At 38.9% G+C, this 22,993-nt stretch overlaps 1 protein-coding gene across 1 annotated transcript in view; it reads right to left on the bottom strand.

Annotated features, from left to right (window-relative positions):
- Positions 1–2,734: 2,734 nt before the first annotated feature.
- The window catches only part of LOC117216802 (disintegrin and metalloproteinase domain-containing protein 10-like), a 160,394-nt gene continuing 140,135 nt past the window's right edge, over positions 2,735–22,993 (bottom strand). Inside the window, exons 13-17 of the mRNA XM_033463840.1 lie at positions 11,287–11,454; positions 7,799–7,926; positions 7,012–7,126; positions 6,747–6,878; positions 2,735–5,290 (exon numbers count right to left, since the gene is read on the bottom strand). Coding sequence (XP_033319731.1) covers positions 4,553–5,290; positions 6,747–6,878; positions 7,012–7,126; positions 7,799–7,926; positions 11,287–11,454 — 1,281 coding nt within the window. The 3' untranslated portion in view covers positions 2,735–4,552. The remainder of the gene's footprint in view (positions 5,291–6,746; positions 6,879–7,011; positions 7,127–7,798; positions 7,927–11,286; positions 11,455–22,993) is intronic.

The raw sequence follows: 22,993 nt of genomic DNA, 5'->3' as shown, positions 1-22,993 counted from the left end.
GTCCGTTGTACCTTCCTTTCCTTTTGTAAAATAATATTCGTCGCGAGTCAGGGATCCAACCAAGATCTTCGCCATCTCTTGGCAACCTAGTTCGTTTGACCGAGTATCGAAATCATGCAAATTAGTTTCAAACGTTGCGTAAAAAGATGGGACAGGACACGATGAGACGATTACCGTCGATTATTAGCTTTTAACGATCCGACGAAAGTAAAATTCTTTGAATGCGGATCTCGCACTAATTCATAAAAAATATGATGTTTCTTGTTGATCGATTCTTCTGCCTTTCTCGATGCAAAATTTTTCACAACTAATTTTCTTTGTTTCGTTTCTATTACCAAAAAAAAAAAAAAAAAAGAGAAAATGTCTACTATGTATTCTTTCGTAGTTTTAATTACGTTGTTTCGTTATAATTCATCTTACGAAGACACTTATCGACAGAGCTCCTAAGAATGAAACATCCAAATAGATGTTTCAATCTATTCTCTCGTTTCTCGAGTTGAAATCACATCCTGTCATTGAAACGCAACACTTCGTGATGTCTTCAGATTCGCGGAAGATTCCTTAGCCTGTAAAGAGTTCGTGTGAACCAGGACTCACGACGTCGACTATTATCATTCGTGTTGTTAATTACCCGAAAGAGAAGACGATTTCTCGACAGAAAAAAGGATCGTTCCTTTCCGTCCACGGTAACTGCAACACCTACACGGAAGATAATAAAAGCAAGACATCGGTCCTGAGTCAGAAAGGTCCCAAGTAGATTTTGGCTCAGGGATAGGAACAAAAATTACTCGAAAGCGTTATTTGCGGCCTTTGGACTGAGCAGCCGAACTGCAGACGGTAAAATCCTTCTTCCTTTCGCGAATCTTCTGAAATTCGAGCTGGGAAACGGAGAGGTAATCGACGAGATTGAACACGCTCTTAGCTGATTAGTGTCTGCTTCTCTAAATCCTATTTCCACTTTGCAGATCTGCTCAATTATGGAGAAATTCGCAATTTTTCGTAAAAATTTTTACAGACTCACGAAAAAATAGACGATACCATCAATTTCGTTGTATTTAAATATTTTAAAAATTCTTCTTTACGTTTTAAACTTTCAGTTTGCTCGTACAGCTTTTATACTTTAGTCATCGATTGTTTCAACACTAAACGATCAATGTTTTATAAATTCACATAAAATTTTGTAGTTCGTTACATTTGCTGTGTTTTACCAGAAACAGTGTTTTTATATCACGAATTGTTTTTAATAGAGTGTTATTATACTGTGCAATTTTTGTTGCATTGAATCAAGAGATAAGATATAGACAATTATTTAAATGTTACAAATAAACTCGCTTCGTACTCTTTTACAATTATTCTCTACTTTCGTAGTTTGGTAGATACGTAACAAGTACATAATTATTTAAAAACAATCGACATATAAATAAGAAAGCAGACGAAGAGAAAGATACTACTACTATTCTCGTATACAAATTGAGTCTTATCTTTGTTCCAAGTTCAAAGGACCAGCCTCTTGTTTCCCTTCCAATACTCTCGGAAGACAAGTCGAGCTTCTCCGTTCCTATTGCTTTTTAAACTCACGAACCTCTACGCGTTCTTCTTCTCATTAGTTCCTCGAATGTTTGAACCGACACGACGCTCGATTTTCATATTTGATTCTCGCCACTAGTGGCAATTCGAATGGTACTCGAACTCCTTGTGTCTTGTTCCGTATCTTGTTTTACAAAGCAACGTTTGGAGTTAGGGGTGAAAGTAGGATAATTCGTTGCTTTAAGTCTGTTTTATTTTTGCAAATTTTTATTTCTCCGGAGAATCGATATATCGATAGGTATTTATTGATCGAGGCTCGAGGGGTGAACGATGCGAGGAATGGTGAAAGAATGTTAAAAGAAGAGACGAAAAAGAAGGTGCACCGAACGTGTATATAAAGTAGAACGTCCACGAAGCGAGTGGACGAACGCCTGGGCAAGCCGTTTGTTCATCTGTAAATATCCTGTCCTCTGAATTTGGCGCTAATCCGTGCCTGTGTGGTCGGTGTAAACAATATTCGAGATTTTCACTTGATCAGCGCATCGGTCAATCGCTAATTACTGGACCAGTCTTGCGCGACGGATGTGCACCGATTATACTGTATAAAGGAAAGAAAAAAAAAGTGAAACAAAGTAGCGAATTAGGAATGATTTAAAAAAAAAAGATGTGACCGTAAAAAATAATTAAACTTTAACCCTTAGTGGACATGGGCCAGCTCGGTATATTATATTAATATACATTCAAAGTTGGCCCATCGCCATGACCAATGGGATAATAAGGGAGAAAACAAGAATGAAAGAAAGAAACAAAAAGAAAAAAAATCGTCATCTAATTACATTTTTACGCACTCCAAATTTTTATCCTCGTCATTTGTATTATAGCGACATGTGTTTAAAGAAGAATCTACATTATATGTATGTAATCAAAATTGTAACTGATAAAACGTTAATAAAAAAATGATATTCGAAATGGTTGTTTGGAATCTCTTCTTCAACCTGTTTGAAAATGGAAGATATTGGGAGATAGATAAAGGTAATGTAAGAGTTGTAAATTATTGAAAGAAAATTGGAGAAATTCATATTTGTCGTTTCTAAATTGCTAAGCCACTTTAATACGTGGCACGCTTCGTTTCAATTCTCAGTTTATGTTATACCCGCCGAGGTTAGGTCGACTTCTTCGATATGGAAACGAAACTACGCTCGGTAAATTTCAGTCGATAACTTTGCTATTATTCCATTTTGCTTTCACAGATATAGTTTTACATATAAAATTATCATATTTCAAGCTTTACATAGACGATTTTTACAATAATATCGACTACAATTTTGATTTTGGTATTTTATAAACATTATACTTTGACATAATCGTGTTTAGAATATTAATAAATTATCTAAATTATTCTCAGGCTTTTCTTCTAACTCACTGTCACTTTTTCATATTTCATTTTGAGTATTTAATCGCTAGGCAAGGAATTTCTTGCAAAAATGTTGATACTCTAAAAAGTTACCAGCAGATGGGAAGTTTAATAGAACAATCACACGTCGATAACGTTTGAATTCATGTTTACAGTTTGTTGGTAAAGTCGAACGTATTTTTATTTTAACTAATTCACACGAAAGTTTTTCCAAACGTTCACTCTCTTTTTTTATTACATATTTAGGTATGTTACATTTCTTTCAAGCGGAGGTACAGTAAGAATTATAATCAACTTTTGTATTATTATTTTAATTAACGTCAGCTATAATAAGGAAACGTTCGTTTAAACATACAGAGACGTTATAATAATATGCTCAAAATAATTGGCTATGGCGATACGAAATCCTTGGAGAAATTTGTCAAATATTTAACATTGAAGTTCTTATCGAACAAATTATAACCTCTTAGTAAGCGATATTATCGTATAATAAATAGATACATACTTAGATTTAGTGTACGTTCGATGTATTATTCAACAGAAATAGATTCAAGTAGTAAAGGTCAAGCATGTCTGACACACGTGTCACTCAGAAGCCATAGTAACCACCTTCATAAGTTGAAAAGTCGAGTAAAGTAACGAGTAGACCAAAAATACAGGTATGTAAAATATTCAAAATATAATATTCATTGTAATATTTAGTGGATAAAACGAATCTTTAATTTCGATTCACTTCTTTAATCATATTCATAAAGAAATGAATTTGCGTAATGAGACTCCAAACGCAGTACTTTCAAAATTTGCATTGAAATTTGTAATTATGTATGCAATTTCATTGCAATAATGGAATTTATAGAAGCGCATTGCTTGTCTTTTGAAAATTGAACGTTAATCGCGTAAATGAATAAACAAACTAAAAAACTTATAAGAAGTAGATCTGATCAACTTGGCTTTTGAATGATAAATTGAGTTTCGAGAAAGAAACGAGGGATGCCGTAAGCTAACGAAATATCCATAATCGACGAATGATGGGAACACAGATGAGTTAATTACGGGTTAATAATGAACGGTGACGCACGATTTATTATACAGTAACAATCGTTCTGTTTTTATATACACGAGTCTACGAAGTTCAGCGCTGGACGATCTTCCATCTACGTTTGGTCCGCTTCTAGGTGAAGAGCTCTCTGACTAAAATGAATTACAACAATCCATCCGATTCCGCAAACCTTGTGGGCCTTACTCTAAAAAGTAGTCTACGACGATAGCGGTATAAGATTCTGTACAATATTTACACTTAAAAAGATACGTCGTTTCTCAAATCTATTTCTCATCAACATTTTTGATTTCTTGTAGAATTATTGTAGAAGTATCTTCTTACAGTTCTCAACCCTTCAGTTCGTAATTTCGGAAACTACACAGGAGCTGCTTCAGTGCGTCAGAGAAACCAAAGTGGAAACTTAAAACACGAAGATTGTTGGAGTAGCAGAATCAACTGTAAAATCGAAATAAATGTTTGCCACAGACGAAAATACTCGCGGATGAGCGTTCCAGACGAAAATAAACACTCAGATTCTCAGGCAAAAATTCACGATACTTCCTCCTTCGAAACTAACTGTCAGAGAGCAACACAGTCAAATCCGACGTCTGACTTCTCGTCTCTGAAGTCTCGCCAGGAGTGTCCGGAGTATCAGGAGCCACCAGAGGCTCCGTTTGATACCTGTCTCCTCTTCTACAAGAACTCACGATCACCTTGGAACCGGTGCACAGTTTCTCGACTTGAACCGTTTTTCTCCAAGGTTGTGCACGCGTCGATTCGCCACTATTCGATTTTCTTCGTGTTGGAGAGCAACTTGCACGATTACGGCGACTTCCGACGAACAACAGACAGACTCGTCTCCAGACGTCGGTCTCCTTCTCTGGCGAAACTACCACCATGAATCTTTCATTCTCATCTTTTTGTTTGCTTCCGTTTTTCTTGCTTTCTTCCTTCGTTTTATCCACGTTGCTTCTACACAACTGTTCCGCTTCGTTCGAAGATTTCTCCTCGGAGTTACGAACGGCCGAATCTCTGGCCAACAGTCGAGAAATCCGCGCGAGGAACGTGCCCGCCTCTGAGGACGCGTCCTTCTTCCTTCTCGGGGACGCGATGCTCTTCATCGTTTCGACGATCCTCCTTTTCAGCCACGAAATGTCCATAGATTGTACCTTCCGCACGGACGAACGCTCCCTTGTCGGCTCGTCGCTCGCGTTCGTCCCTTCGGAAACCGCGTGTAGCTGATCCCTTGTGCTTGCCAGAATTTTCACGCGGCTGTTGCGTCGTTTGCTCAGGGAATACGTTACGAGCGCCTGCGGCATGAAACACACAATGCGGTTTTATATTTAAAGAAATGCTGATCGTTACGATTTAATTGGATTAAAGAACCCGATGCAGAATAATTTGTTTGCTAGGACGGATTTAAATGATAATGAAACTTGACGAACAAATTCGCGTCACGAAAAAAAGAGAAAGGGGAAAGAGTATGTTCGTTAGGACGACGTTGGGGCGGAAAAAGTTTGCGGTTGCATTATCCGCCGGCAAGATCCCACGGGATATGGTTTATAATATAATTCGTGGCGGCGTCGCGTTACCGTCGCTACTTTAAACCTATCTCCGGATGAATTTCCGGCTGCTTTCGCGGCCGTCGCAGCTCGGAAGTTGGCCAACTTGCGTGCAATTGAATTTACAATATATCTCGGTCGACACCTTCCTCCGCTTAATCGCCATTTTATAACGCGATCGCGAGAATATTCCACCTCTTGCATTTATTTCCCTCTATACTTTTTTCCTAATTTCCTAATGTCGATACAGTTCGGATAAATAATCGAAGGAATCGTGCTTCTTTTCTCCGGCAATCTTCGATTGAAATATTTCGAAAAGATGTATGGGAAGGGTAAACTGCAAAGGGAAAGGGTAGACTGTTAATTAAATATATCGAAGCTGGTAATTTATTTCAGTAAATTTTGATGTTTACCGTACATTTTTCGTTTTTAATCATAAACACTCACGCGCTCGGGTCGAAATTAAACGGAATAAAACGAACTGACTCATTGTTCGATCGTATTAAACGTTACAAAAACGTTCTTGTGCTTTTACGGGCAAACAGAACGAAAACATCGGTGTAATTGAATCGTTTTTCGCCGCGTGATGTTCGCAACATGTGTATATATTTTCCAGGAGAACGAGATCGCGCAACTGTTCCTGGTGTTTTTTATGCGTATGTACAAATTTTAATTGACAAGACAGGTAATTGGCTTCGCGTGGGTATTCGATACGTCGACGATATTTTTTGCCCCGGATACGCAACTGCATTATCCACACGCTTTCGAGATCAATTTGTTTCGACTGTGAACACGAGAATATATTTTATCGCAAACTGCAATATTCTCGAATTCGAAAAAATAATGAGAATAGCAAAGGCGTTAAAATTAATAGGACTCGAAAATTTGCGAATTGTTTGGACGTTTGGATAATCCTTTTTCAAATTTCTGACGCGTATATGATGCGATCTGTTCCGAATAACTTTCGATAATAAAAAGAAGAAAAGAAAAAATTAATCGTAGCGTAATAATACAGCATCTTTTATATAAATTACCTTGCCCTTGTCAATTTCAAAAGTGTTACAATCAATATGAAATCTTCAGATTGGAAGATTCACAGATTAGAAAATTATCACGTTGTCTTAGAAATGGTAAAAATAAGCACGATGCTTCTGTTCGAATAAAAAAATAAAACTAGACGAAAGATAGACGAATCGAAACTTACCACGATTAACAGCGAGACAACAACGGTTACTGCAACGATGTACCAGCGATTGATCATCCAGCGTTGAAAACTCGCTAGAGTAGCGTCCGACAAAAGTCTTCGTAGAGTTGCCAGTGGTCCGCTTGGATCCACCTACAATAGAATTTCTATGATTAGAAAAGTAATCAGTGAGATGTAGAGAGAATATTCTTGTTCGATTGACACGCGAGATTTTTTGATTTGAAATACGTCGAAGGGTCGTGGAAAAGTCTGAGCGGTGTATTACCTCTCGACATCTTTGGAAGACGTCGCAATAGCCATTGTAATCGTTGCACGGTGTGCCTGGCTTCGACAGCATATCAGGAATATCGTAAGGCGCTGAATTCCATGCGAACGATGATCTGTAAAGAGATGCACCTGCAATGACGTCTGGTTTGCTTGGTCGTTTTGATGTTTAGTTAACGACTCGTTTCTCTTTTTCCGACTAAGCTTTCGTCGTGTAAAAAGATAACGAAGAAAAGGATATGTAGGAAGGATTTTCGGTCACAGGCAGATTTTTACTCGTTGAAAGGAGTGTGAATCTTTATTTAAAAGTATTTGCATACCGTTGAATTTCTTATTGTATTTACATGTCAATTTCTTGAGTTCAAGTTTATTAAATTTCGAATCACTGAATAATATTTCTACATGCTCGTAAAAATTTCCTACCACGAAAATAAAATAGAACCTAGAGACAGAACAGAATCTAGCAAAAAAATTCTCCATTAGAAACTAAGGATATGTGCAAATACTTCTTGTAGTCACTGTATGTATTGTATATACATAGTTAAATTCTCGCGAATGTTCATCGTCACAGGTTTCGTATTGGAAAAGCTCAACTCCGACCAACAGTACCAAAATGGAACTGAAAATCGAATATAGTTATCACAAGGTCAAATCTCTTTAGTTGGAATTCTCTAGACACAGAGGAGGTAATTATTTCGAGGGTGAAAGTAGTTTCCCCTAAAGCGAAGTGAAACGAGTGACACGAACATTCGCGTAAAACCGCGTATTGTACAACGATCGTCTCTCACAGGCACGGTTGATCCTCTCCTGGCAATTTACAACAGAGTTCGCAGCTTTTGGTCGGGGGATCCACGGGCCCTGCGATGCACTGACAGGATTCCAAGCCATAAGCCAGGCAAATGCTGCCGGTGCATTCCTGTAAGCAATGCAAGAGCCCGATAAAGTGTCAGCCTACGTGCATAAACCTCTAAATACGAGGTAATTTCCAGCAGGGTCACCGAAGATAGATAAGCTCGCGACTCGAACGTTGTTCTCTTCCGAATCGCATCTACACGATGCGCGGCGTCTTATCCTTTCTTCGTTGTTTGGCTCGTTGAAGACGGTTTATACCGCAAAAGGGGACTATCGTGTAAGTAATTTTCCAAGTTATGATCGCTGAGTTCGAATAGATTGCGTGTGATCGATACAGTGGTTCGCCATGTTGCGCGTTTGCCTTAGCTTTATCGTGTTGTATTTATTTATTTATTTAGTGTAATAAACGAGCTATGTCCTTTGAGAGCAATATAACAAATACAACGATAATAGAGTGCACAAAACAAAAGAAAATCCTTCGCTCGATGAAAAATAGATAGGTCGCGTGGGAGCATACATTACAAATAGGTTACGCAAGTTGATGTTGACGTGTCTGTGGGTCCGCATAAAAGACTAATTAATTCATCGATTAACATGCATCGAGCCGGGATGAGACTAGTTCGAAACTAGAAATAGTACGGCGAAGGAAACAATACATAGACTGTTTAATTTAACTTTATCTTTCGTTATTGTGTTGACTATATCGTAGTAATCGCGTGGTAATTATTTCACGATACGCAGACTACGGACATTTATGAATTTACAGGAAATTAGAAATTTCAATACCACAGAGCGCACGTAATACGTAAAAACATATAAAACAATCGATGTATAGTATTTATTGTAATGTTTAATGGATGAAATAAATTTATACTTAGATTCTATTTGTTTCATTTGAAAACACGACCTTTTCGTGTCGTTTTGTTCAATCATGTCGAATTTTAGATATCTTTTGCATCTTTCCGTCAATTATTTCGGCAGGTAAAGTTGCGTCTTTTTTAGATGGTCGCGTGACGGTAAGAACGGTCGTTGTCGAGCAATGGCGAGAGAGGCAGCGCGGCACGGAAACAGCAAAGCAAATTGCAATCGACAGCCGGCCGCCCCCGTCTCGGCCTCTCTCGCTCGTTATTGTACTTGCAGATTAGAAAGCCTGTATTTCGGGAGTATCGATTCGTAGCTGCCGATGCGTACCGTCGAACTGTTGCACGTGTGCGGCTGAAACGCATTTTCCGCTTGGCTGACTATAATCGAATGTTTCTACTCGAACCTACAACTAGAGGAAATAACCTTGCGTCGTTATCACCGCTGTCCACTGTTCGCTTCCTCGTACGAAGAAGAAAATGGCTTTTGATTCATGGATAATTTCGATCATTTCATATCTTTTCGATATGTATCTCCATAAAATTAATTGTCTTAGAAAAATTCACTTGCGGGCTAATTTATATCCTCCACTCGGTTTAATTTCTATTCGATCGAGGAAATTTCACGATTTCTCGATAGCTTTGTTTCGACGAGTGGACACAAGAAAATTGATAATTTCGATATTCTACGTGCAGAACTTAATATTCTTAGAAAAACTTGCAAGATAATCTATGTTCTCCACTGGATTTAATTTTGATTCTTAGCTGACTCTCGAGATTTCTTCACACCTTTGTCTCGACGAATGAATGTAGAAAGATAAGACGGATTGCTATCAATGAATAATTCCGATAACTTCGAACTATTTCGACATCTTCACCGTAGAAGTAATTTTGTTAAAAAAATTCACCTGCAAGTTGATCTATATTCTCCACGCAGTTTAACTTCCATATGTTCAAATGAATTTCGAGATTTCCTGATACCTTTGATTTATATTCATTCGTCGAACGATACCTTCGATGGATGAATAATTTCGATCCCTCCGATGTTCTTCTCTCCCGAAATTAATTTCATTAGGAAGAATGAAAAATTCACTCGAAGTCTAATTCGTATTCTCCACGCGGTTTAACTCCGACCCGATCGACAAGGGCGGGGGATGAGTCTCAAGATTTCTTAACAGATGAATGTGCTACCGTGGGCTGAAGGGTATTTCATTGCTGGTGTGCGTGCGCACGGCAGCCGGAGCCTTAAATCTACCCTCGAGACTCGAAGCGCGCTCGTGGAGAAAGAGGAAGCTACGCGTAAGAAAATGCCACGCGTACATTTCAAAATCACTCCCTCGTGGATTCTTCCCTCTTTTTCCAGAAACAGAACCAATCGTAAGCTTCCTACATGCGAGCAGAGTTTTCCTGGTTTCGGTTTTCGAAGATCCACGGATTTTCTCGCGCTCCCAAAGTCGACGACTAATGGAAATTTCAATGCAAATCTTATCAAAGGAAAGTACCGGTGCAAAGATATTGTGTTTCAAAGAACGTCTACATGGTCCTTTTCACGATTCTGGCTTTTTTAACGTCATCTATATATGGTTGTTTGTCACAGAGAAAATTTCACTGGTAGCAGGTACCATTTAATGGTTTCGTAGACGATTTGTTTAAACCCATCAATATGAGTGGTTTCATCGAGCTTTGTGAACATTGTAACGATAGTTCGAGGCAATGTATACAAATTTAGAGAAGTCATCTACACGAAGCTATCGCGTGTTATTTTTAATCAGTCTCGAAAAACGGTTCGATTTCTTTTTGGTAGTATCTGTTGTGTAACTCTAGCATCGTGTGTACCATGTAGCCTTCCTCTGGTTCCTATTACGAACGAGAAAATGGCAAGCAGTCTCCAATGAATAAGTAACTAGACAAGCAGCTAGTTTCGCGCTAGGAAATCGTAAATTTCCGCGTAATTTCGGTCACCATCGTCCGCTGCAACGGACTCATTTTCGTCGCGAGGATAATTTAGACGAAACACGATCGTATTTCGCGATATAGCGGCACTTCGCTTTCGCCTGGGTTTCGCGCTGCTTGATCATCTGCGATCATAAAGCTGAGCGTCATGACGTGTTTCAACACCAATAGAGTGCGACAGGCAAAGTTATTGTGGATTTTCATGCTCTGCAAACTTCAATTTATATATCCCTGTGTTCGTAAATGTTAAGACACTTTTTGAAGGAATGAGGTGAATCTAAAAAGAGACTTGCTGAAATTGTTGTTGTTATTATTATTTCGGTTAGATCCGTGAGCAATGAAAGTTCCGTATATTCTATGTTATAATCAGAGTCTCATAAATAATGAAATTAAAATTGTTTCTGCAACTTCATATCTTCGTAGACAGAACTAGACTATTGGGAGCCACACAGAGATTTGCTTCACTCGCTAAATGACGTAACGAGTATTGTAATAGGAATATTTTCTATCTCTCTCATGTATATAAAGATGTTCCGAAAAGGGACAGAAATTCACCAGAAGATAAAGGAGCGGCACGTAACAAGAGAGCAGACGGAAACGTCTAGACTCACCCCCATGTAGCAGACGAATTCCTCGTTGCATATGGTCTTGTTGGGCTTGTTGATGGATGGCGGGCACTGGGGACCACGGCCGTCGCAAAAGCTCGCGTCCCTGCAACCGTTGTCGTCTCTGCACTTATCGCCGTTGCGCAGAGTACAGCCGGATGTGCAACAAGGGCCCTGGAAACAACCACCGAGAGATGAACGACATTGTCCTGTAACGGAAGATGGAAGCAACCAGCGAAAAAGAAAGAGAGTAGGACGCCGTGTATACCGTGTCCAGTTGGAAACGTGGTACGCGCTCGATCGTTTTTTAGGTCGTCTGAAAATATGACGAAGCTGTTTGTACGATGGATGTGTCAAAGGAGAACGCTTTCATTGTGAACCTTTCAAGGTCTGTATCAGGTATTGTCCACGCTAAGTTTCGGTAGCTCGAAAGCTCCTCTGTTTCCTTTTGCCAGACTATACACGTGTCGTCACGGTATATACGTTATATCTGAGCAGTATGCATTAGCATGTACGGTCCTTTCCATGTGTATCCAGGAACACCAAGTGCATAGAAAGAAAGGTTTTTGGAAAACGCAGAATGATATTTCGTGCGATATACTGCGGGAAGTGGAAGTTTCGCGTGATTGTTTATGGCGAATGACTGCATTTTAAGCGCTAGAAATGCGCGGGAAGAATATTTCTGAGGCTAAAATAAGAAAAGAAGCGCCCAAGGTTACGTGGAATATTTGTCTAGTTTGTATGCTTTGGTTAAAGAAACGGTAAAATGGAAAAAGTGAGACACACTTCCCATAATGATGAGTATTCAATCTTTCCGTCGTTATTGTAATAATAAGAAAGGAATTCTATCGTATGGAAATTTCTACAACGTTACAACTTGAGAAACAGTGGAAAATCCGTACGATTAAGTGGAGCAGAACGACGAAACGGAAGCGATAACCAAACGCGCGTTATCAGCAGCAATTTCCTAACGAGTGATGGCAATTTTATAATTGCCGATCGTCGGCTGTGCCTTTGTCCGATCGAAAATTCATGATTCACCGTCCCGTCTGCTGCAACGTACGGCGTGACGTTGTTTTTTAAACGGATCCGCAGCGATATTCAGCGACTCGTGCGCGGGTTATCGGGCCCTGCCGCTTTGTCGCTCGTTAATTTATTTCGCCGCGCGTGTCGATGATAATGCGCGGTTCGTTGGAACGCGTTCCACTCCGGGGGGCATTGTGCGAGACCAGGAACAATATCTCGATTTTTCGAGCGATTTTCTGGACAGAACAATGGGCAACATTGTAGTGCGCACCAGAGAATTCGGGGCAACGCAATATCAAGACTGTTTTTTTCTCTTTGCCTCTCTCCCACTCTCTCGCCTTATTTCCGCTATTTTTTCTTTTTTTTTTTGTTTGTTTATTTTTCCTATTTCTCCGTAATTTGCACTTCTTTGTTCTTGTTTTTTTTCCCTTTTTGGAAGTGGGATTATTCATTTCCAGTAACCATTTCGACCGTGAATTTTTTTTATTTTTAATTCATTTTGTATAATTACACAGAACTCATTGTCATCTCTTCTTTTTCCGTTGTTTTCATACTGGAAATTTCTTTTCCAATTTTTTAAATTGCGCCATACATTGCTCTGTGTCTACAACACGCTTTCGACGAAGGTAATGAAAATTCACTGGAAAAAATGCAATTGGCGCTTGAAATCCATCCGTGTTGGAACTCGAACCATGGTTTCACAGTAATCAAGCACCCTATCGATTACGCTATCATGGCCGCTGGGATTGAATTGCCATTTTTCATATGAAAAGAGCCTTGATAACACAGTTGGTTACTATGTATGACGATGTCATTCTCGTGACACGTGAAAAAATCCCTGATACCTGAACGCGTATTTTCACCCGTAACGTATCGAATCACAAATTCTAACCATAATGCGATAATATTCATTATTATTAGCTTACTATAGCTTCATATTTGCAACAAGCTCATAAATCTACTCTGTTTCGTACGTTTGAATGCACGATTAAGCTTATAACTATTACATTACTCAGTGACGTGTGGTATGTACCAATTTTAACAAATAAACTGCAATTAACCGGTGAATAATTAGCAATCAATGCGTGCATCGAGAATATGCTCGAAGTTTGGCTACAAAACCGCTAATACGCGAATAGAACGCTATCGACTCTTTGGTTTTTTTTCCATTTTAGCGGTCTATTTATTTTCTATTTATTTGTTTAACAATGAGAACGTCTCTTCTAACGTTATTCGAATTTCCATGCATTAATTTATTGTATACGTGTCGCTGTATTGAAAATCCACTTTTGCCAGAACACACACGCGACAATGAATATTTATGAAATTTAGGAAACAACGGGCAGAAGTTTCAGAGTTGGTCCCGAGGTGATACGTGCAAATACGTCGAAGAAATATTCGGGAAGACGAGGGTGCGAATAGTCCGCGAAACCGTGATTTTACGCTCGAGAAACTTTCTCCCTGATTTTCTTTCTGTTCCGTGATCCACTTTAGACGATAAATATTCAAATAATTCGACAATCTCGTGCCATCGATCTGTACGGTAAGGTAAAAGTTAAAGGGCACTCGAATCTTTATCTTCGATAAATTCAGAAATATTTCTAATAATTTTTATTGAAATGGAAGTTGTTTCGCGAAACAGCTACTGTTAATTTGACGTCATTGAATTACATTCTTCAGGGCTATGTATGTTTTTAATCATTCGCTAGAAAATGATAAATATTAGGAAGATCGCTTCTGTTGGAATCGTTGAGGTCTTTTTGACCCGTTGTTGAAATTTTCCAGCTGCGCGTTTCAAGATATTACGAAAGCATTTGGCGATTAAATACGTTGTCTGCGAGAAGGGTCGTGATTCTCGTTCTTACCAGCAACTTGCGAGCCCTCCATCTGCGAAATTGCTGTATCTGTCTCGCAATTACATCCAAAGTACTCATGTACGCGCGAGAAAATTGAATAGCGACGCGTTTTTAAAAAAATTGCAATCCAGTAAAATCCAGTTAGAAATTAAGACCGCTGGAAACATTAAATAATTTTTTACCCTTTTCTTTCAATGAAATTAAGAATGGCAAGGCAATTAATGTCAATATTTGTTAATTGAGACGTATCCTAGAAAACGTTGTATCGAGTAAATTGCTTTCAAAGCATTACTATGTCATCTGTCTGACGTAACATGCGTACATTTCACTTAGGATTCTAACTCAATACGCAGGAACTCTAATTCTAGCAACACCTTTCCCTTCACGCGGAAGGTTCACGAAATTCCAATAAACGAGTCTAATAACATTCTTGCTACAATCTACAGTGAAGTTAGCTTCTTGTATCGAGGAACTGGTCCGCGTCGGAAGACACTGTAAGAGAGAAATAGAGACGGGGAATTTCGTAGCGTGACAATTTTCGGTTTAATTAAATCGATGAACGAAAGAGGTTCGTCGGATGCTGAACGGGGAAACGTTTAAACGAATCGAATGATTTTCGCTTAACGTGCAGATAAGAACGATCCACGGTTTGAATATCTGATAGAAGGATACCCGTGGGACCAGCAGCCGATGCTTGGAAAATAAGGTTCCTCGGTCTGATACGTTTTCCGGTTCAACGAATTGGCACGGAAAGCAGCGGAAGGAATTCGATGCTGATGCAAGTGGATGTATTCTCGATCTGTGCATATATCAAAAAAATAAATAACCCGATGGAAAAGTGCATTCAGTCTATGAGAATATTACTGTCGAGCGGAAACCGGTCCTGCGTGCGGCTCTCTCTCTCTCTCTCTCTCTCTCTCTCTGTGTGTCTCTTCTAATAACACGTCACTTTCTGGATCCACTTGTTCATAGAAAAAATTCAACATAAATTTTTATGGGTAATTATTTAGAATAGCTATACCTTACTGATTTCGATGATCTTTAGATATATCGTGAATTTTTAGCTTTACGACCAAGCAGAAAGACAATTTTCGTACTGACGACGAGTTTAAAAATTACTTTCCTGTAAAAGTAGAAAATTTAATTTCTCATGTTTGTTCCCTGTAGTTTTCACGTGTTACTATTATTATTATTATTATTATTATCCCTATCCCTATTTATTTCCTCTTTACGTAATTTAGCATATCAAAGTGAAGCGAAATATACGAAGGAGAAGAGAAAACGAAAAAGAGAATGTTGGGAAGATTGCGGAAGATTCGAGGAAGATTCGCCAATTACAGATTCGAAAAGATTTTCAATTTCCCTTAAGGGTCGACGGCGTTTAATCACGCCTTTATATCAGGCTCCAAGAGAAAGCATGCTTCATTCCAAGTTGGCGATTAACGTTTTCAATCAGAGAAGGATAAGACTTATCTCTAAACGGCTGCGAAGCTGCAATTCCCAAGAAGATTTAGGATTGCTTTAATGCCTCGACCGCGCGGTCGACGTCAAGAGTCTTGCCCTTTATTTAGACCCGCGTCTATCTCGGGTATTCTTAATTACGAGCGATAAGATGTATCGTCGAACGCTGAGAGAGCCTCGTTCCCATAAGGGTTACAATTTTGAGAAGATTGAGAATAAGCCTTGAAATTTAAATTGCTCGAGAAATCTACTCGGCGATCGCTTAATCAACCCTCCCTTTATTTCAGTCCATGTTTACGTAATCGTACATCCTGTTAATTAGTCTTATCAGCTGTGTCATAACTTCGGCGAAGTTTCGTAGACGATACTGATACAAGATTCCTACGAGAGATTCTGAAAGTTCGCTTAAAAAGATTAAGACTTAACTTCGAACTTTTCTTAGACCCGCGTTAAACCGTTTATGATTCATTTTATTCGTATTATAAGGATTCTCTGCGATATTTTTTATTTACGATTCTCGAATGAATTATTCAAAGTACGAAAGTATAGCAGAATTCTAAAAAGAGATCTAGATATTTGTTTAGTCCACACGAGACGTATTTTAATTGTAAAATTACGGACGAATCGACTTATTAAAGTGAAGATTAGTGAGATGAAATTGTCAAATCTTCATTATGGACTATCGTGAATAAAATATTGGTATGATGATCTTATATGAGTTTAGATTTGGGACATGAGTAAAGATAAGGACATAAATTTATTATTTGATGAAGATTTAAAACGTACATTCTACTTCAATCTAAGGGTACTAAATAATAAAACGTCTTTCAGCCAGCAATTTTAATTAGGCAATTTAATTTGGATGTAATCTATTAGTTCTGTACAAACAATAGTGCTTCTAAAGTAGTCATGTTTAATTAATAATTCATTATTGATTCATACACTCTTATCAAACTAAATCATAGTGTTTGAATATTTACGAAGCAAAAGTAGTTTAGAAGCGAAAATTATTTGCGGCGTAAAGTCCGAATTTACTTGGCACACACACACACACACATACACAGATCTACACGAACCTGTATAGTGAACGTGTAATAACGAAAATCAAGCAGCCCTCTTGGCTGGAACCTTACGTTCACGTTGAGTCTTGGTCTTCGCGAACCGAGACGTAATAACACAGACTGAAACGAATCAATTTATCGAATTTCAATACTTCAATAGCAAGAATTCCTTACTCGAAGGAGGCGGATGGTGCGACAATGGCGGGAAATCACGAAACTCCGTCCTCGAGTAATTGCCGCTGCGGATGTAGCAAAATGTTGCGGCTAACGAAGCGAAGAATTATTCGAATCATCCCTGATGGAATTCATCCGGTTCGATATAGCTGTATAGAAACATTTTGGTCACCAGACCAAATCACTCATCCTTTGATATTTGCCATGTAAATAATCGCATTGTGCACAGGATGTTAAATGAGAACCCCAGATTTAGAAACAATTTCCCACTTGTAAACCAGCAAATGTCAATTGAGTCTTTCATACAGATACGTATAATGGCTACAAAAAGTTACATTTATTTTCCAATAAAGCTTTTTTTTTTTGGTTGGTGTAGTCATATGAAAGTACTACCAAATGATGTGAAACTTAATATACTTCGACTAAATCAATTAGTATATAAATGCTATAATAGGTACAATGGTGTACAAATACTTTTTGTAGGCCACCGTACATTTCTAAGAAACGTTTAACGTGAAAAATTGGTATCCCAACGGATCGATATATCGTTCGTCTTAAAATAACTCTTCGATCGATCGAGGAGATTTTTCCACGATGTTCAACTATATGGAGCAAATCAAAAAGCGTTTGCCATTTTTCGCGAATAAAGGGCTCAAGATAGGATCTGTCTCGCGTTCTCGCGAGTTAATGCGGAATATTGGCGAGCGAAGGACGCAAAACAGAGGGATCGCCGAGGGGGTGAATATTCACCGATATTCTCGACGGTGTCGCGTTTTTTCTGTGATGGCATTAAGGATAAGAGATAGCGATCCCGCGAGATGTTCCTCTCTCGGAAAATGAACCACGTATAGGTGTTACGATTGAAACGCAAATATAAGCGCGGCTATGCACGTGTGTCTGCTTGGCTGTGTGCAACAGCAAAACCCCGTCTCGTGAAAATAGAACGCGGGGGATTCGTTTTACCGAAGGAAGTCACATTACCACCCCGCGTTTGAAGGATCGAATCTCCCGAGATAGCTAGATCGTTTCTCGACATTCAACGCTTGCATCGTATATTCATTAAAGTGCTCTCGAGAATAATGACGACGCTGTCTCTCCCTATGATATACAACGATGACGACCATTTGCAAGCGTCTGTGGACGAACACAAACATTCGAAATATTTTGCGAAATAATAAGTTATTCTGTTGTTACTAGAATTCGCTAGCATTTTTAAAGGTCTAATTTTAAAGCCTTCAAACTTGAGTATAAATGAATATGAAACTATCTAAAAACTTTAAAGAGACTAACGATTATCGCTCCGATATTCTAAAAATACTTTGCCTTCCTGATCGTGCTATAATTTTGGTCAACAAAGATCGCAAGCTTATTTTCTTCTTTCTTTCTTATCGAAATAAGATGTCTAAAACATCTGAAAACGAACACTGATCATCTTAATCCAGCTATTAATAATTTCGAGCTTTAGAATCGCCATCGAAAATAATGTACCCTTCCCATCTTACGAGCTGTACGTGTTTCCATCCCCGCAAACATGCTCCTTCTGCTTTATCTTTCTAGTACCTGGTTGTTTTCCTTTGCCTCCACTATTTATCTTTCTTCTTGTTCCGTCCCCTGTTTTCTTTCCTCGCTAGCAGCTCGTTTCCAGCACTTTTTCTCACCCTCCGCTCCACTCGTTCTCTCATCAGTCTCGACCCTGCACCTCCTTCGTTATCTTTCTCAATTTTTTCTTCACCATTCTTATTCCACCCCTGCTGCCAACCTCGCAGCTCTTACGCTTAATGTCCACAGTTTGCTTGGTTCTTCCAGCACCTTCCTTCATCCTTTTTCCACCTCTTTGCCTCTTGTTTATCGTCCTCGTCGTTCAACCTGGCCGAGGAACGGGGAAAGACGTCGTCCATTCGTCTACGTCTTCACGCTTTGCGAATCTACGTGTTTTGCATCCGGCACTTTTCTCCCGTGATGCACCTAATGCATCGACTTCCGCGAACGTTGCTTGCACGGATGTTTTGCTATTTCTTTTTTTCACCGGTTTACGCTTTACTTTTCAGTCACGCCTATGTCACCTCGGTGGTGGCACCGATCGCGATCGTTCTTCTCGGTTTGTCCTGTTTCTTTGGCTTATCACAGGCTATGGCTGCCGCCAGAAACCATCGCGAACGCGAGGCGTGATGCTATCGCGATAAAAACAATCTCCGCGCAGCACCAGTTTAGGGGCCATAGTGCCTTTTTTAGTAGCTATAACTTATAAAAATCCGCGAGTAATTGCACTCGATTGTCCGGGAAGAATCACGGGACAGGCCCGCAGTCGATTCTCGGGACATAATGCCGAGCCAGTGGAACAGGAACAGGGGTGAATACATCAGAAACGAAGTATTTTAAAATTACAGTCTATTCACGGTCTCTACGCGCATAATTAGTAGCGAGGGGCATGAAAAAGAGGCGATAAAACGCGGCAATTGCCAAGTCGGTCGAACAATGCCATTGTAATTATTTTTCAGCATTGAAAACCTCGTTACCAGCATTTCGGACTTTGCAAGTTCGTGCATTAATTAGTACGTAGGCAACGTACCGCGGAGGAAACAAAGAAGGAAAAAGTACCATCAAGCGGATGAAAAAAAGAAAGAAAAAAATAAAAAGGAGGAGCGAGGGAAGCGAACCGATATCGATGTTCATCCACGAAATTTCGAAAGAACGATCTACTAACTCTGGAATCAAACGTTTCCTCTCGTACAATATAACAAGATTAATTGTTTTTGGTTCGCGGAGAGTTTCCCATTCGTGTTTCGCCGAGGCTTCCTAGCCGATAGCAGCCTCCTCGATTTCAGTTTGATTAATTAGTCCCGTTTTCCGGGATACTACGAGCACGGCGGTGAATGCGCTAGTGTTCGCCAGGGTGACGCCATCGCCATCATCGTCATCTACGACGACGTTCGGACGATAGGGTCGACCAACATTGAAAATTAAACCTCATCATCAGTGTGTATTTGCACCTTGTCAACAATAACGCCGAGCATATCCGGAAACCAGGGGAGATCCAGAGACTTGGAACATACCTGGAAACTAATTCTCTTCTCTCTTACTTTCTCTAACTTCGCGAGCTCTCTCTCTTATGACCGTCCGTGATCAGTAAGTTTCTTCGAGCGCGAAGAATCGTACATGTACGAGATTGTAGTTTCCAACACGACCCGCCGTCATCTAGAAAAGTGCTCGTTCTCGCTGTACTCCTGGAAAATGGCCTTGTATTCACAGCCAGTATTGTGTTGGTTTTATCGGTCGGTATATGTACTCAATCTTTTGACTAGTTCCTTTCTCTTTTGTTCCTCGTGTTACTTTCTTTGGTCTTAAGTGGTTGAACAGATTTTTTTTAGACACGTAATGGCATTTAGATTGTTGAAATTTTTTGTTCTTACTGTTTGACTATATTTTTTATCGTTACATTTTTATACTTCTTTGTCGATTTCTTTTGTTATGTTCTTTGTCCTTTGATATTTCCGTCGGTTTTTGAATCGTTAAAATTTGTTGATATTATATAGTTAATAGTTTTTATTATTACATTCTTTATGCTCCTTTGTTCTATGCTACTTTCTGTTCTGTAATGCATCTCTATATATAATAGATTATTCTAATAATTTTTCTTACCTTCATAAAACAATAACTTACTTAGTATGCATCTTGCAGTAATGTTAAGTTTCTACAACTTTTACGAATCGTTTCACTGTTTCACCCTTAATATGTTAATATACATAGATTATAAGTGGACAAATATCCATGGCCCCTAATTTTATTAACTTCCATTAACTTCCCATTAATTTCCTGCATTCTCTCGTAATTTCATATCCCGAAGTTCGTCCACGAAATCTGACAAAATGATCGTGGGTAAGTAACAATATCTAGCTTCGTGTTTCGCTGCTAGCTTCGACCCGCAGGGTCGATTTTGTGCGTGGGACCGCCCGAAACCCCCGAAGGAACGTCGAACTTCATGGTTGCATAAATTATGACCGTCTCGATTTCGAATGCGCCGGATTTCCTGTACTCATTATCGTTGGCTCACCGTTTAATCACCCAACGCATGCCTGGTATAGAGGATCCAAGTTGCTCGGTTCGTTGGAACAAACGATCGGCATTGGTTGGATTAACGTGGAGTTGGAGGTTCGTGCGCGGGGACGAGACGCGTGTAACGGCACGTTTCGCGTTTAATTACGGCTTTAGTGTATCATTAATAAACATCGATACGTCCGTACCGCATAGCCTGTCGCGTAACGTGCCTCGTGCCTCGTTATTAATTAGCGACGTTACACGTAAGAGGATTGAGAACGAACGCGTTCAGCTTCTATTTTATTTCGAGAATCATCCATTACAGGCTTCTGTCGGACACAGGGGGAAAAATGATGTAGGTTACCTCGGAGAAAAATGATGGCTTTCGCCGTGGATAATTAAGAGGTCAGGAAGAAGTGGTTGCTTCTAAATCGAAGTTTTTCTTATTTATCAGTCGTGATGATATCGGAGTCGAGGGTGTTAAACTTTCTGAAAGTTTAACAGTTTACGGTACCCATTGAAAGGAGCAAAATATGTTTGACCAACATAGTTTACAAAAACGATCTTTCGATATTATATCAAATTTTGTATCAAAATTGACACGGCTGTGATATTTAAATCAGATAAACTGTACCCACCATCCAACATGAAATTGTTACTTCGTGAATGAGATACGTGAGACGTGCGAGCGTACGAGAGAAACAGAAATAGAGAATCATCGAAAAATTCGATTCTCTTCATACGACGATATTTCAACAACGCAAAGTCGCACCGGAGTGAAACGGAAAGCATTTTACAGCGGAAGCTTTATCAGCTCTTTCTGATGTCTCAAACAGGATTAAAATATCTTTGCTAGTTTTGCAACAACAATTGTTTAAACTCTTAGTAGTTTTAATAAGTATTACTCGCGTATTTTGGTGTATTCGAATAGATTTGTATACTTTTTTAACCATGCAGTTTGTAATGGTATTGTTAATAGTTTATATAATTATTACAATACAAAGTTATGTGTATTTTGTAAAATTTTGAGTAAAATATCAAGAGAGATGGATAGAACGAGGCAGATCAATAAAATGGCCTCCTCAGCTATCTAGTTTAAATTCTTTGGATTTATTTTTGTTCTATCAGCGATAAATAATTACAATAATCAACAAAAAAAGAACAATCAACATTGTCTATAACAAATATGAAAACAAAGTATATTTTTTATCAAAAAAATTGTTTCTTGGATATATGTTGTTTAGATGTTTTTTCTCCTCCCGGTGGAGACATAAAACTGGAGCAAGATTGGAGTGTATATTACACATAATTGTGTGTAACATAGTTTATAACACTCTACATAATCTCTTACGAATATACCAATCGCTCGATTACTATCGAATGTTACGAAAAATGGAACTTATGTAAGAATAGTTGTTAAAGTATATTGAATTTGACCAATCGCTAAACAGTAGAAAATTATAAAAGCGTTCGTTTTCGAGGTAATGAAAGTAAATCGATGACGAACGTCTCCTGGAAAAACTGGTTCGCGTCTCACAGGGAAAGTCGGCATTGCACGTTCGCATTTCGTTTCCTACATTACGCTTTCAAGATATTCAATAGAAATTCATAACATATTCAGCGTGTAGCTTTCGTAGAAAATGAAAATGAGTCTCTGTCGAAATTTTCAAAGGAACTCGCTGCTAAAAGACCGTATTTGCAACGTCTGTAAAAATATCTCTCCTCGGAGACCTTAGAAAACTCGCAGCTTCCGCCGTTGCCGTAGCGTTTTAATATTTCAACGCAAATGTAAGCAAGAATTTGACATCTTTCTCTTCAAAAATGCAATTTTAACTTTAAGTTTGCTCCTGTACTTTGCGCACTCGTTCAACCTAACTGTCACTTGTTCTAAATCAATTCTGGCCATTTTCCAAATGAAAACTTACTCCATAATTTAACTACTGAAAAATTTAACCTATTAATCTTTCGATCAATTTACATTAGCTAATTCTGTCAGTTAACATTGTGGCTATGAAAGGGAATTTCCAAAATTTGCTTCATATTTTCGTACTATTTCTTCTAATATTTCTAATATTTCTTCTACCTAGATTCTATAATTTT

The sequence above is a fragment of the Bombus bifarius genome, unplaced genomic scaffold (genome assembly GCF_011952205.1).
Source record: "Bombus bifarius isolate JDL3187 unplaced genomic scaffold, Bbif_JDL3187 scf7180000007973, whole genome shotgun sequence".
Taxonomy (NCBI): domain Eukaryota; kingdom Metazoa; phylum Arthropoda; class Insecta; order Hymenoptera; family Apidae; genus Bombus; species Bombus bifarius.
The sequence above is the reverse complement of the archived record's forward strand: the minus strand, read 5'-3'. Positions and strand labels throughout refer to the sequence as shown.